The sequence below is a fragment of the Protomyctophum bolini genome, assembly GCF_963924005.1.
Source record: "Protomyctophum bolini genome assembly, chromosome: 23".
Lineage (NCBI taxonomy): Eukaryota > Metazoa > Chordata > Actinopteri > Myctophiformes > Myctophidae > Protomyctophum > Protomyctophum bolini.
In genome coordinates, this window is record NC_137884.1 from 4,782,347 (window position 1) to 4,796,977 (window position 14,631).

Here is a 14,631-nt window from a genome sequence, read left to right on the forward strand (position 1 = left end):
GGATCTGATGCGTTTATCCACATCCTCTTTGACAATAAAAATTAATTGCAGTTTTATGGCGGAAAGTGAAAGCAGTCATTCACAAAAACTGGCTTTCGGAGACTGGTGTCAGATTTTGAATGGGAAGTGAACTACGTCTACAAGTTACAGGATTTGTCTTTTTTTTAATTTATACTTGATTAGATTATTTTTTATCAAAGTTGTTTTTGGTAAATCATACAATCTCAGCTATCAACAGGCACGGGTGTGATTTGGGGTCTAAAGCCCTATTCATAGTCCAGATTTAGGTGAAGAGGTGGCCACCTTTTCGGTGGTCACCTCATTTTAGGGGCTGGCAATTGCCAACCGTGTGTCCGTCCGTCTGTGTACAGCTAATCTCCGGCAATGTTAACCCGGTCGATGCCAAAATGTTGCACACACACTCCCTGGACGCCAACAATGAACCTCTGCCCTGAATTTTCCAGAACGGCCTGTTATAGTGCCATCAGGAGTCCGACTTTTTCAAATCATGAATGCAGCGTGCAATTTACGTGAACTCTTTCACAGACTTTTCTACTAGGCTGAGGAATAGGCTATGTCCCACCCTTTTCACATTAGCCTGTTATAGCGCCACCAACAGGTGGATTTTTGCAAAACATGTTTGGAACAAAATGCCTCAAATCATCCAATTGCCACCCAAGGCATAAGAAGAAATGGCACGCTTTTCACATTTGGCCTATTATAGCGCCACCAGGAGGCCACAACCTGACCTGCCCTGGTGGAGACCTGTGCCCCGAGGGGCACTTTTTCTAGTTTAACCAGTAATTTTATGCATATTGTCCCCAACTCTGAACATATTTTTATAGATTAATCTGATTTCAGATCAACACTGAGGGCATCTCAATCAATGGAAACACCATCTACATGTGACATATATAGGCCTACAGTATATAGGCCATATATTTATTGCAACCGAAAATTAAGGCCCACGCCCCAGCCCATACCTGCGCCCTAACTGCGCCCTAACTGGGCTGGCCCGAGGCCACACATTTTACGCTCTACCCGACCCAAAAACATCAAAAAGAAAAGAAGGAAATATGGGCATTCCCAGACCTGTTGTTTCAGCGCTTCCCTCAGTGTTATAGATGTGTTTTTGGCTTGATTGATAGATTTTACAGTATTATGACAGGAAAGGGGGGAAGACATGCAGCAAAGGTCGTCGGGATCGGGACTCGAACCCACGACGCCCACATACCGTCACGTTGGATTATCAGCCTAGGTGCAGGCATCCCTATCTAGGTATGTATGCATATTCCATGTTTTGCTAATGGGCTTTAAGGTAGGGTATGTCATGTTTGCAGTTCCTCTGTTTGTCTGTTAAAATAATAAATGTCTCCATATGTCTCTCAGCTCTTGATCAGTAAACAGAAAATCCATTTTCAGACTGGGATACCAGGATAAACAAGTGAATTTGGAAGTGATGGCACAAAGACATGAACAGACAAAATCGGAACTGGAATACTAGCCTACTCTCTCCTAATTTGCTGAAATTTGACCATCCACCTGAAAATGAAAAATGTTCTATTTATCAAGAGTTGGAGAGACGGAGAGATCTCACAGCTTTAATAATTAACCTTTAACAAAAAAACAAACAAACAAACAAACAAACAAACAAACAAACGGTTTTGTTAAACCAAAAAATACCATAGGGATAGGCCTATAGCCTATACGTCTACCTTCAAGTGGTAATTAATTTTTTGCCAGAATTGCCAATGCCACCCATATTTTGTTCTGAAATGCTTCTGCTTTTAGGTTAGGATAATATGAATGGATTAGGTTAGGAATAGGATTAGGGATAGGATTAGAATATAGGATCTCTGAAAATACACGGACCGATCTCTCCATGATGATTTCTACAATGAACACAGTAGCCTACCACAATAATTCAAACGATGAGAATGTGGGATTGTTTTGGAATGTGATGAGTGTATAACAGATTCCAAGTAGATGTCATAGGAACCGACATACCTTTATTTTGTGGAACGACACATGATGAATAGAATGAACGCAACAGGAAGGACTCTTATTTTGGAAATACTCTACCCCCAGAAGTCGTTTAAATATTCTGGGTGGATTCATTGACGGTCTGAAATACTGTTGCTTAACGGTTTAAAGCGTTAATAAGGGCGAAACATATAAGTACACATCGTTGCACAGCTGTTTCATTGATGCTCTCTTAAGTTATACATCGTCTGTGTCTGAAATGAATAAACGACATAAAAATGGAGGTAAGTTGCTAAGTTAGCACGCTAGCTTGAAAAGCCTTGTTCCGAATGTCTACATCCCCCATAGCCTAGACTAGAGACTCTAGAGCAGTGGTTCCCAAACTTTTTCATGTCAAGGACCCCCAAATTGACACTGATGAGCCCGCGGACCCCCATTTGAAAAAGATATGCCAGGGACCCCCATAAGAGAAGATTTTGACGGCTAGCAGTGATTCTCAACCCGTTTAATTTCAAGGACCCCCAGTTTGACATGCATTAGTCAGTCCACGGACCGATTACTCAGCCAGTGCAGTGGTGGAAAGTAACTATATGTACATTTACTTTATTTATTTAATATTATTTATTTTTTACTTTAAAGTATTTCCAAATTCCAATACTTCTACTCCACTACACGTCAGATCCCAATATTGTCCTTTTACTCCAGTACATTTATTTGAAAACTTTAGTTACTAGTAGTAATACTTGGATTTTGATTATTCTAGAAGAGCAGCTTCTATTGCAGTGCCTTGTTTGAGGGCGGTAGAGTGTGCTGCTTGATGAGTGATGAGTTCCTTGCTCAAGGGCACTGGAGGGAGAGCACTCTTATACACACTTGCCCTAGCCTTGACGACCTTACAGGCTTATGTAAAGTAAAAAAATATTTTAGATAGCATGTTATGTAGACAGATGCCCTATAATGTTTATAGTTTCAATATACAGATTATTGATTTTCTTTGTATATTCTACTGTTTGACTGATGATAGGTTCTTGGTTTACTTATGATCCTAGATGACTATTTTAATGCATTTGATTTGATGCCTTGTGTTGTCCTTCATGCTTACTGTAAATTGCTCTGGATTAAGAGCGTTTGCTGAATGCCTAAATGGTAAAAAGAAATGTAATTGTATACTGAATAGCTCTCCACCACTGGATACAACATTGAGAACCACTGTACCAGCATAGATACCCATCTCCAATGATATCTTCCATACAGGTGTGTATGCTGTCCCTCTTCCTCTGGCCTCTCTGAGGCTGCTGGCCTCGCCCCTCCAGCTGACCTATGCCTACATCTGGCAGGTCATGAAGCAGAGGGACGTCAGACAGTACAGCAAGGTGGAGGAGTTTGTTGCCGCTGTGATAGACACCCGTCAAGATCTCCTGAGATTCAAGCAGAGTGCCCAGCTCCTCCTGGGACTGAGGGCACGGGTGAGAGCTCTTTGTCATGCATATGTCTTTGTGTATGTGCATGTCGGTCCGTTGTCATCCATGCAAGCAGGTCATTCGACTGTCTGTTTGTCTATGTGTCTGTTCAACAGCTTAATCTGGCATACTTTTAGAGCCATATCTCTTGTACATGCTTACAGCAGGCCAATGACTTCAATTCTTGAATAATTTTCATATCTGTCAATGTATAAAGAAAACTTGCACCTCAACATTAACGTTTTGGAGATCAGACGGCGAATTGGAGCGGCGGGCAGTCGCTGTACCACACTGTTGTGTGACGAAAAGAGAGTTGAGCCAGAAGACAAATATCTCTGTCTACCGAGCAATTTTCGTTCCTACTCTCACCTATGGTCATGAAGTGTGGGTCATGAACGTCCGAAAGAATAAGGTGGCATCTCCCTTAGAGATAGGGTGAGAAGTTCAGTCACGCGAGGGAGACTCGGAGTAGAGCCGCTGCTTCCTCGCCTGGAAAGGAGCCAGTTTAGGTGGTTCGGACATCTGGTTAGGATGCCTCTCGGGCGTCTACCTAGGGAGGTCCTCGATGCACGTCCCACTGGGAGGAGACGGGGACCTCAGGGCAGAGCAAAGCTTTAGAACGCCCCGGGATCCCCCAGGAGGAAGTTACTAATGTTGCTCTGGAGAGGAATGTCTGGAGCTCTCTGGTGGAGCTGTTGCCCCTGCGACCCGTCACCGACTACGTTTTGGTCGAACCCAGGTTTTTTAAAGGGGAATACCACATTTTCAGGTATATTAATGACATAGTAAAATGTTGAAAATGAGTGGTATTCCTCTTCAAGCAAAACGTAGTTGTCAAGCTAAGTATTTGTAATTTTGTATAAGCTCTTTTCCATTCTGGACGCATTCTTCAAAAGAAACTGCATAGTTGAGGTTTGACTGTATTGTTGAGAACTGACAACCTGGTTTGCAGTGGTCATACATTTTGTCCAATTCCATGTTTTTGATTCTGTGTTGTAGATCATTTTGGAGTTGCTCCAAACAGAGGATAGCCCGGACTCCGAGACCATTCAGGCTCTGATCGAGAAACTTGACGTTGGTGTCAACAAGGTAATACCAGTAAGACGCCTTGAGGACGAGAAGCAACCTCGCCCTAAAGGGTGAAACAACAGGTCTGGGAATGCCCATATATGGACCATATAAGGCCTTTGTTTTCGGGCCTGTTGAGAACTCTAGTTTTCCAGGCAGCCTGGCTACGCTAATGACTTTGGGGCGTCTAGAGTTTGAATGGACAGGTATCACACACACACACACACACACACACACTCCCTGAGCGAGTTGTTAAAATTGGCGATCGCTGTCGATACAAAACAACAAATGCAACATAATAAGTATTGAGAACCTGTGCAACATACAGCCAATAGTTTCTGTCTTTCATTGTCCCTGCTAATAATGCAGACTTCTGATGTTGACATGTGTGCTGTGTTTTGACATTTGCAGAATGATTTAGAGGTGCAGCAATGTCAGGCTAACTTCACGGAGGTTGTCCAAATGCTGCTTAAAAACCCAGGACAGAAGAAACGGTTCTTCCAGGTAAAAAAAAGTCAATCTGAAGGAAGCCGCCTAATCATGTAATGAATATATATTTAATTATCTAGTTCTAGTCTTTAGTAATGACAACTGATGCATAATCATATGGCAAACATGCACACGTGGAAACAAAAAATAATGAAAAATGCACCAGGATCGTCTGTAGCGGATAGTGCATCGAGCACATATTTTTGATTCCACACATGGAGGATTGTTACACACACACACACACACATACACACACACACACACACACACACACACACACACACACACACACACACACACACACACACACACATACACACCTGATAAAAGGTAGATTTGCATGTAACTGTATATGGGATACAATAACATTGTGTGTGTGTGTGTGTGTGTGTGTGTGTGTGTGTGTGTTTTCTCTCAGGATGACTTCCCTGTGAAGTATGGCTCCAGTTTTGATACAGATCTCCAGGCCCTGATAGCAGGCCTGGTGTGTAAGCTGGAACAACTGCTTCCTGTACCCAACCTGTCCCAGGTAGCTATAGTGGTGCAAAATTTATGAACAATACGTACTGTGTATGGAACTGAAAATGGCACCCTACCTAACTAGCGGTGACACACAGCATAATGCACACAGGGTACTGACAGATTTATTTTTCCCTGTCCACCAAATCTCTTCACCATAAACAGCCGATCTGCAAGCTTGTCGATCTACACATTTTGGCTAATGATCGCCCCCAGAATAATGATGCTGATGTCACTGTGCAAGTGGTTAACTACTGCCCGACGTGCCCGCTAATGCAATATTTTCATTGGTACCCGGAATACATACAGAAAGACAGCATGAGAGAGAGAGAGGGGGTCAGGGTTTGACCATTTCAGCACTGCGGACCGTGGCACAGTGGACTGGGCTAAATGCTGATCAGTGTAAACTGACATGTTAATTACGTTTTTATTTTATTTTTATTGATATTTGTTTCGTGGTTAGTATGAGTCAAGTCACCGCCAGCTGAGCTTACGTCAACGAGGAATCTCAGGAGCGCAATGTATTGACAGCTGGGCGTGACTATATTAGCAGCGACATTGCTTTCATATGTAGTAGTTTCAAGGCTATTGCGGCCACATTAATTCCATTTTCTCCAGAAACTGGCTGTATCAAATATGAATGGACATCATTAACGACGCACAGCCACCCCCCTGACAGAAAGGCCGGGATGATCGGTTTATTTTTCAAACACAGTTCTTATATGCGTGCTCTATAGAGAACCACTGCTGGTCATCAAATTATTGGCTTAGGAATGCGACCAAAATATTCATCCAAATCATTTTGGGGGTGAACTGTCCGTTTCAGGTTATGTAGCAAAACAAAAATGTAAAAACAAATTTAAGGATTTAGGGCGTGACTAAAGGCTGTGCCCTGAAACATTAAAGGCTTTTCTCACCCTGAGTGGTTAGCATAAAGGCTTCAATTTCAGTTTCAGTTCATCCCAAGATACATTATTATTACTGAAGACTAAAGGCGGTGATCCGAGCAAAATGTTAAAAATGAGGAGAGGGTAGGATAAAAAAATATGTTACTTTACAGTATCTATAAAAGCCTGGCTTCTTTTAACTTTTATAAATGAAGTACATCTTTTTTAATTGTATTTAGTATACCAGTCCCACTGATCTTTGAAGCACCAGCCTACTTTATATTATTGTTTTTTTAACATCTCCATCGAGCACCTGGTTGATTTTCTTTTTGTCGCGTTACACTATTATTACTATTTATGTTCATTCTCTCTGGCTCCGTCTCCTATCTCCACTCAGCTGGGTGACATGATCTCTACTGCACCGTCAGACCTGGAGGCATGTGGGCAGTACATCCCTGGCCCCGATGACCTCAAGACCCTCCTCCAGCACCAGAAACCCAGAGCAATACATGGTAGTTTTTCATTTGAGCATCTGTATTTGTAGTATTTAAATACTTAACATTACGTTACTAGTGCAGTGCCCGTTCTGGGCTCGGCTGTCCGATCACTTCCAGGGTCTAAGTAAGTAATCTGTCCTTTCTGAACGGTTCCGATTGCTTGGCCCCTGGACTTGTAGCCTGGCTAATAAGCCTGCCGAATTTGCGCTTGGCAAAACGAAACAAAAAAGCTGCACGACAGTGGGATATTAGTCTGGCTTACTAGCCAGGCTACTGGACTTGCACCATTGTCGAGAAACGCAGTAAGGCTGCCTCAGTGTTCTTGAAAACTGCTCTTTCGATTGACTTCACACACTGCATCACATTCCCTCGGCTATACACCAGACAAGTTTAACGATTCTTGACAGACAGACAGACAGACAGACAAACGTTAATTCACTGTATAATCCTTTTTCCTCATCTGTAAACCCTTTTAAAGCCAATGCAGTATTTCAGTTCCATGGCCACCTCAGTTTACAGAACAATAAGAATGTACTGTATGTGTTTTCGGGGCCAGTTCCACATCAGCTCTGTTTAATGGACAGAAAGGTTATTAAGTTAGAATGTTTCATTTACTGTGCAGGCTACTATAGAAATAATTTGAAAGAAGTCCAGAGATGTTTTTAAACATCATTCAGAATACTTTTGGGAGAAGGATAGGAACTGATGATCAGCCTTGATATCCACGTGTAGCACTACAGCATTTAGATTACTGAGCCTTAAAGGAACAGTTCACCCATTCGGAAGTTCATCTTAACCCATTGTTTCAATCTGGTCCCTTTTGCGTTGCAGCCATCACATCCACTGTGGGCAACTGCGTCTTCTCAGCACTCTCCTTCTGTCCCGCCGCAGTGGAACCGCCAAAGTCACCAGAGGTCGCCCCGAGTGCAGCAAGCCCTGCAGCATTCAGTGACATAGAAGACCTGGGAGAGACGTCCAGAGACTCGGACCACCCTCGGGTGACGGAAAGCCCTGCCACTCCCACAGACGGAGGAACGAGTAGCATCGATGCTACATCTGCAGACCCTGCGCCTGAGACGAATCAGGAAGACACTGCCGAGACAAACACTGCAGCAGCGACACCAGTAGCCAGCTCAAGTCAGGAGAACACTCCAGAGGTCTCTGGAACTAAAGAGTACACGCGTATCCGGGACAGAGTAGAGACTGAAGAGCTGCAGACGACACCCCTACTCGGAATGCCGCCAGAGTCACCAGAGCCAAGGCAGTCTCCTATGTTGATCCCTTTGAAGATCATTCCCATGGCGATAAGGGATGATTCTGCCTCGCCGAATGAAGGAAGCACAGAAACCAGCGTCCCACAGAAGCCACAGACTCAACGAGTCACGCTGCAGCAGTGGGTCTCCCAAATAGCTATTAACTCCCTGTCACTCCCAGCCCTGCCACCCTTAATTCCATACAAGTTCGATGATGTGCGAGCAGGGTCCAGCGAGAAACAGGAGGTGAACAGCAGGAACCGGGACGTGAACAGCGAGAAACGGGAAGTGAACTTGAATGAAAAAAAGACTAAGTTGGCGTCTAAGCCCCCAAAAGACGCCAGGGTCACCTGTGAAGTTTGCAGAAAGAAATTTCCCAGACAGTCTCAGCTGGAAGACCACCAGCGCATACATACGGGCGAGAAGCCGTACCCATGCTCAACGTGCAGCAGGACATTTCGGACGGAGGCCATGCTGACATACCATCAGAAGATCCACACTGGTGCGCGGCCATACAACTGCGGCCACTGCGCCCGGGGTTTCATGAGACTGCAGACCCTCCGGCGGCACATACGGTTCCACGTCACTCAGAAACCTTTCTACTGTGAAATCTGCAACAAGGGCTTCACACAGAGTCCTTACTTCAAGAAGCACATGGAGTGCCACACCAGCACGAGGAGCTTTCACTGCAAGCATTGCAAAAAGACTTTCCCAACCCAATTCAAACTGACCAACCACGAGCGCTGGCACACAAGGGAGCGTTCGTACATGTGCGAACGCTGCGGCAAGAGCTTCACTTTGCCCTCCATGCTAAGGAGGCACATGGGCTACCACTATGGTAACAGGCAGTACTTGTGCTCGAAGTGTGGCAAGACTTTCGTCTACGAGTCGGACATGAAGAAGCACCAGCGCTACCACGTGGCGAGGATCCAGACGCCGTGCTCCGTCTGCCCGAAGACATTCGGTACCAAATACGCCATGACGGTTCACATGCGGATCCACACCCAGGAGAAACCCTACCAGTGTCCCATCTGCCAAAAGTTCTTCAGACAGTTCGGGAACCTGCAGGTGCACAAGCGGCTGCACACAGACGATCGACCCTACAGCTGTGAGATCTGCGGGAGAACCTACAAGCTGTCCTCCCACCTGAACGTCCATAAGAAGTCGCACACGTGCGAGCGGCCCTGGACATGTGACATTTGCGGGAAGGGGTTCCCTATCCCGGGCCGCCTGAAGAAGCACATGCTGACGCACATCAAGGAGGAAGCTTCGGGGGGCTCCAGTAAACGGCAACCCAGGAGCAAGCACAGGAAACGCCCCCTGAAGACAAAGTAAAATGATGATAGCAATTGTAATAATGTTCTCGAAACTGCTTTTCCATCCGGGGATCTTAGAATGTCAGCTGTGTTTAGTGTAAGCTCTGTGGGGTGCAGAGCAGACCTAGCAGGCCATTTTCTTTATCATTCGTTAGTTTCAGTTTATTTTTAAATGCACAAAACAGCTTCAGACATTCAGTTTAAGTTATAGCTTTTTTTTCTTTTTTTATATATATATATTTTTTGCTTTGTGTGTGTGTGAAGCCTTGTTTAAATTTCTATTTCAGTTAGCTAAAATGTTTTATTTTGTTCTATTATAGTTTAAGTTTTGAGTTATTTAGTTAGTTTTAGTTAACCCCCAGAGCGGCATAAAAGGAGTTCTCCCTCCTATCAAATTGTAACGCCCAGCACTCAGGACGGAGATTTATTGATATCAAAACCGATCGCATCGCTCCACAGGCTGGGAGCGTCTTTTGGGCAACATTCAATGTCATTTCCGGTTGGGGACGTCATCGGAAATGTTCCCTCCCATTTTAGCCAATCAGATCGAAAATCTTAAAACGTGGATAACTCTTGATCTAAATCATTCCGTTCCAATTCTAAGCAAAGATTATGTTTTAGACGGCCCATCGCGGTCCCGCCGCTAGTCGCGTTTATCATTTATCATATCATTTATCATAGCTCCTGTTGTTGTCGATCGCCTCGGGAGTGTTTTGGCTACATCAAGCTAAATGTGCTCCGTTGCTGCAAATCGCTGGGCGCTCTGATTTAATGGTCCTAAATACCCCCGGGTGTTCATGGTGTTCACTATAATAACCTTGCTCCACACAGGCCGCCGCCAATGGTCAAGACGCCGTGCCCCATGTGCGGCAAGGTGTTCACCAAATACACCATGAGGATCCACATGAGGATCCACACCCAGGAAAAACCCTACCAATGCAACATGTGCAAGAAGGCTTTCACCCAGATCGGCAACCTTCTGGTCAGTGCTGGAAAGCAACTAAATATAGCTTTAATCAAGCACTTGTACTTGTGTGCAATTTGTGCAATATGTCAATTTGTAGTATAGAGGGTATGCACATGACATCATCGTACCTGGAAAGTTATGCGGGAACGCCCACTGAGTGGCAAAGAAAATACTTCCTGGCCTTGACACTTGACAGCCCATTCATCCAAAAGGAAAAGTCCTGTCTGATTGCATTAAACAATGTCAAACTCACCGACATTGCAGCTGTACGAAAAGCTTGAATTATCCTCTTTCTTGCAAAGTTTTTGTATCTTAAAAATCCACCATAGTAACATTATGAGCTACTTTCCGTCAAGAAATGCCCTGCATTTGATTATTTTTCCAAGTGTCAGAGTTTGGAAGTGCTTGTTTTCAATAACACAACATTTTGCTGCCTCCTGCATTATGGGACATTTAGAAACGGGTGGGACGCAGGACGGTTGAGTGATTTCCAACGAGCGCTTCCGAACTCCAAGTCCAACATGCAGCTCAATGTTTTACCACTCAGTCTAGATGAGGGGGGAGTGTCCTGATGGGAAAATCATGCATGTGCATACTCTATTGAAATTGATTCAAATATGTCTAGATGCAAATGTTTTTATTTTTTGACACCACCACCAGGTGCACAAGAGGCTGCACACGGATGAGCGGCCCTACAGTTGTGACGTCTGTGGAAGAACCTACAAGCTGTCCTCCCACCTGAACGTTCACAAGAAGTCACACACAGGTAGGACTGCAAGTATTATATATATACCTTGCTATACAACGGTGTGGCCCAAGTATTGCCCATCGACAAGCTCACAGTGTGTTGTGAATGTGATGTGACACGTTGTGTGCTTGTCAATTGGATATTTGCTTGTAGATCTCATAGCTTGTAGATCTGCTATTTTTGAAAAGGTGTGAAAATGCGGTGCAAATCTTTGAATATAATAATCTTTCAGATCGAATGTTTTATTTATTTATATTTTAACTTGTTTATTGCCATTAAAAGATCATTTACAGGCAATTTGTTTCATATTATAAGACATGTTCATTTTCTCCGATAAGTGATATTACACTCTAAAGAAGCATACATGCACACACATCTACATACGTTTATACACGCATACATCTTCAGATCTAACGAAGACAAGAACAAACTAAAAAAGGAAGGGTATCTGGGCGGCAGCTCTACCCATTTGTAGAATCTGCTTCCAGATATTCTGCCACTAACTCCCATCTCCTTTTTGAAGTTAGGAAGCTTAATTTGGGCTGTCATATATTTCATCTTGTATATCTGTTTAACTTTTTGTAGCCACTGATCAATAGTAGGGGGGTTGGGTTTCATCCAATTAAGTGTCACAGTCTTTCTTGCAACTGTCAACAGACTAACAGAGCGAACGATTTTAGAACAACATATATATTTTCAGATGGGGGGTCGGCAGCCAAATCCATATATATTTTGGGGTTCTTGTCATGAAAATGTTTGAGAACGACTGACACATAAATAGAAACATAGGTTTTTACAGAAAACTGTCAGCATTTAGATGGCATTTGTAGAATCGTCCTCCGGTCTAAATGGGTTAACTGTTGCACACCTCCACACAGGAGAGCGGCCCTGGAAGTGTGAACTTTGCCAGAAGGGCTTCTCCATCCCAGGGACCCTGAAGAAGCACATGCTGACACACACCAGGGAGCAGACTCCGGGGGGCAAACAGATTCACAGGAGAAAATACAAGAAACACACCGGGAAAACTGAAAAGTTTGAGGACGATAGCGATGTTTATTAACGTTGTCAAACGTTGCTTTTTCTTGTCGATACATGGATTATTGCAGGGGTTCTCAATCTATTCTGAATCATGTTATATTATCATTTTTTTTTACAATTATTTGGGCCCTGGCCCACAGGTTGAGAGTCATATTATAGTAATATTATTACTCAACCTGTGTGCCAGGGCCACAATAATTGGCAAAAAGATGGAGTGGAAGTTGCATTTGCACTCACATATGTGAGTGCAAATGCAACTTCCACTCCATCCCATGAGCGTAATACAAAGACGACGAAGAGCGTTGTGCAGTGAAAGATAATAAATGTTCCTTTTGCCATTGCATTTACCACACAGGCACTAATATCCCTATTCTGGGGGCGAACGTTGGGCAAAAATAACCAATCGTAGCTAGATTGTAGATTTGGCGATTTTAGGCCAAGAGATTTGGTATAAAATTATGATTTGCCGCCTGGAAGTTACGCTGGGTGAATTTCTTCCATAAACGAGACTTATTATGAAAAAGAAAGAAATCCCTTATACTGTGTCACTGTTTGGCATTTTATATAATAGTGGCACGTGCCTACTGCACAAGGCTTTGCCGTTTAATGAAATATGTATACTTTTTACTTTTTTTAAACATTCCATTAAACAAACATCTAAATGAAATTAAATCTGCATGGGAATCTGCATGGAATGACAGATAAATAAATTCCTTGGCTGCTGTGACATACAGTACTTACATACTCCACGTTGTCTTTGTTTTTGAGTTGTATTTAACTTGAAATTATTTATCTGAAAAGGATGTGTGAAGGGATAAAAAACAAATAATAAATATGGAAAATCAACTTGAGGGGTTCATTTATATGCCAGGTATTGTATACACATTAAGTGTTGTATATTAATCTGATACTTCACACCCAAGCTGTTATCCAAATACAAAGTTAAAGGGTAATTGATCATCAATTTATGTATTATTGTTTTGGTTTTTGTTTCGTTTGTACACTTTCAGAGTTGCATACCAAAAAGATCCTAAGTGGCATTGCTGGAGTCAGAACATTGGCTAAAATTGACCATTTTAAATAAACTATTATTATGGCAGATAGGCTCTATTTTCGTCCATGCTAAACCCCTTATCCTTACTTTGCCTATTTATTTATTTTACTATTTTGAAAAACATTTTTGAATACCGGTAGTTAAAATAGCCAATCTATATCGACACCTTGAGACCTTGTAGATTATTCAAATTCATGAACGAAAATAGAGCCCACAGTTCCATATTAGTTTATTGTGGGGTTAAGTTAAGTACCAAAACAAACTGGAAGCTACGCTTTGCTGCCATCTAGTGGATTTCCCCTCCAAATTGCTTACTGCTTTGATCGATTGAAAACTTATTAAAAGTTAAGCACAGGGGGAACAATATATGTGAATAATTGCTTTGAAAATACTATGTTGTAAAGAAAAATCAATAAACATATATATATTTTTAAACAGTTAAACACAGGAAAGTACAGTTCAATACAAGGTCTGCTAAGTGCTAGGATTAGAAACCCAGAAAGGCTCGTTTCCATTGGGGTCCACATGATGTAACCCATTTTACCCAGAACCACCCATTTTACCTACCATGCATGATGCATGTGAAGACAGTAAGGTGTACATTAGGTTTAATTCGGTGTGATCTCGCTGCAGCTGCTCTTGTTGGTGCATTGGTTTGGTAAGGTTAAATATAAACGCGGTGTGACTTTTGGGCCTACATTAGATTAGAGTACAACTAACTGCTGGTTTGTTGACTTTTTGTTCAGTTTAACGTGTGTTGTTTAAAGTAACTCAAACGTTAATTAGGGCTTGATGGTGTCAGCTGCGATCAGTTGGCGTCCATGATGAGAAACAACAAACGCAATTTCACCGGACAAAAATGATGCAAAGACCTGCTCTGAAGTCAAGGAATCTTCAATTCTCTGAGTACCTAGCTGCAATAATCAGTTGCAATGTGTTATGAGTGTTACTTTTACTCTGATAATTGAAATGGATTGATTTGGTTCTATTTGTACAGTCCGAGTAAAACAAAAGTACATTACTTTATACTGTAGATTTTCCCCCCGTAACTATGATAGTCTTGGGCTAACTTTCCGCGATGAAATCCCCTACGTCTTCGTACATGTAAAATACAAAAATGCTGACCCTGTAGCCCCGAATGTTAAGTCGACATTCGGAACCCGTGTGGATTTATTGTGGGCTCGCTACAGCGAGCACACACTAGTTATTGCCAGCCTATATTTATACTTCTTATGTTTCTTTATTCCGCCGTTTTTTTGACACCCTACTACTTCCACATACTTTATGCTAGAAATTTTGTTCAAACTTCAAACTGTTCAGCTCTTTGAAGTGATTGTGGCTTGTATTTTTAT

The 14,631-nt window shown here is 42.8% G+C and overlaps 1 protein-coding gene across 1 annotated transcript; it reads left to right on the forward strand.

Moving 5' to 3' along the window:
• Nucleotides 1–2,128: 2,128 nt before the first annotated feature.
• Nucleotides 2,129–12,303, forward strand: LOC308310826 (uncharacterized protein). Its single transcript, XM_080757272.1, has 10 exons — nt 2,129–2,267; nt 3,238–3,449; nt 4,443–4,532; nt 4,923–5,015; nt 5,419–5,529; nt 6,804–6,918; nt 7,735–9,487; nt 10,304–10,454; nt 11,100–11,205; nt 12,066–12,303. Exons 1-10 carry the CDS (start codon nt 2,243–2,245, stop codon nt 12,245–12,247), a joined length of 2,838 nt encoding a protein of 945 aa, XP_080613398.1. The 5' UTR covers nt 2,129–2,242; the 3' UTR covers nt 12,248–12,303.
• Nucleotides 12,304–14,631: the final 2,328 nt, after the last annotated feature.

Coding starts and splice junctions, on each gene's coding strand:
- LOC308310826 (XM_080757272.1), top strand. CDS start 2,243: ATGAATAAACGACATAAAAATGGAG. Junction 6,919..7,734: donor GAAACCCAGAGCAATACATG/GTAGTTTTTCAT, acceptor TTTGCGTTGCAG/CCATCACATCCACTGTGGGC. Junction 9,488..10,303: donor AAACGCCCCCTGAAGACAAA/GTAAAATGATGA, acceptor TGCTCCACACAG/GCCGCCGCCAATGGTCAAGA.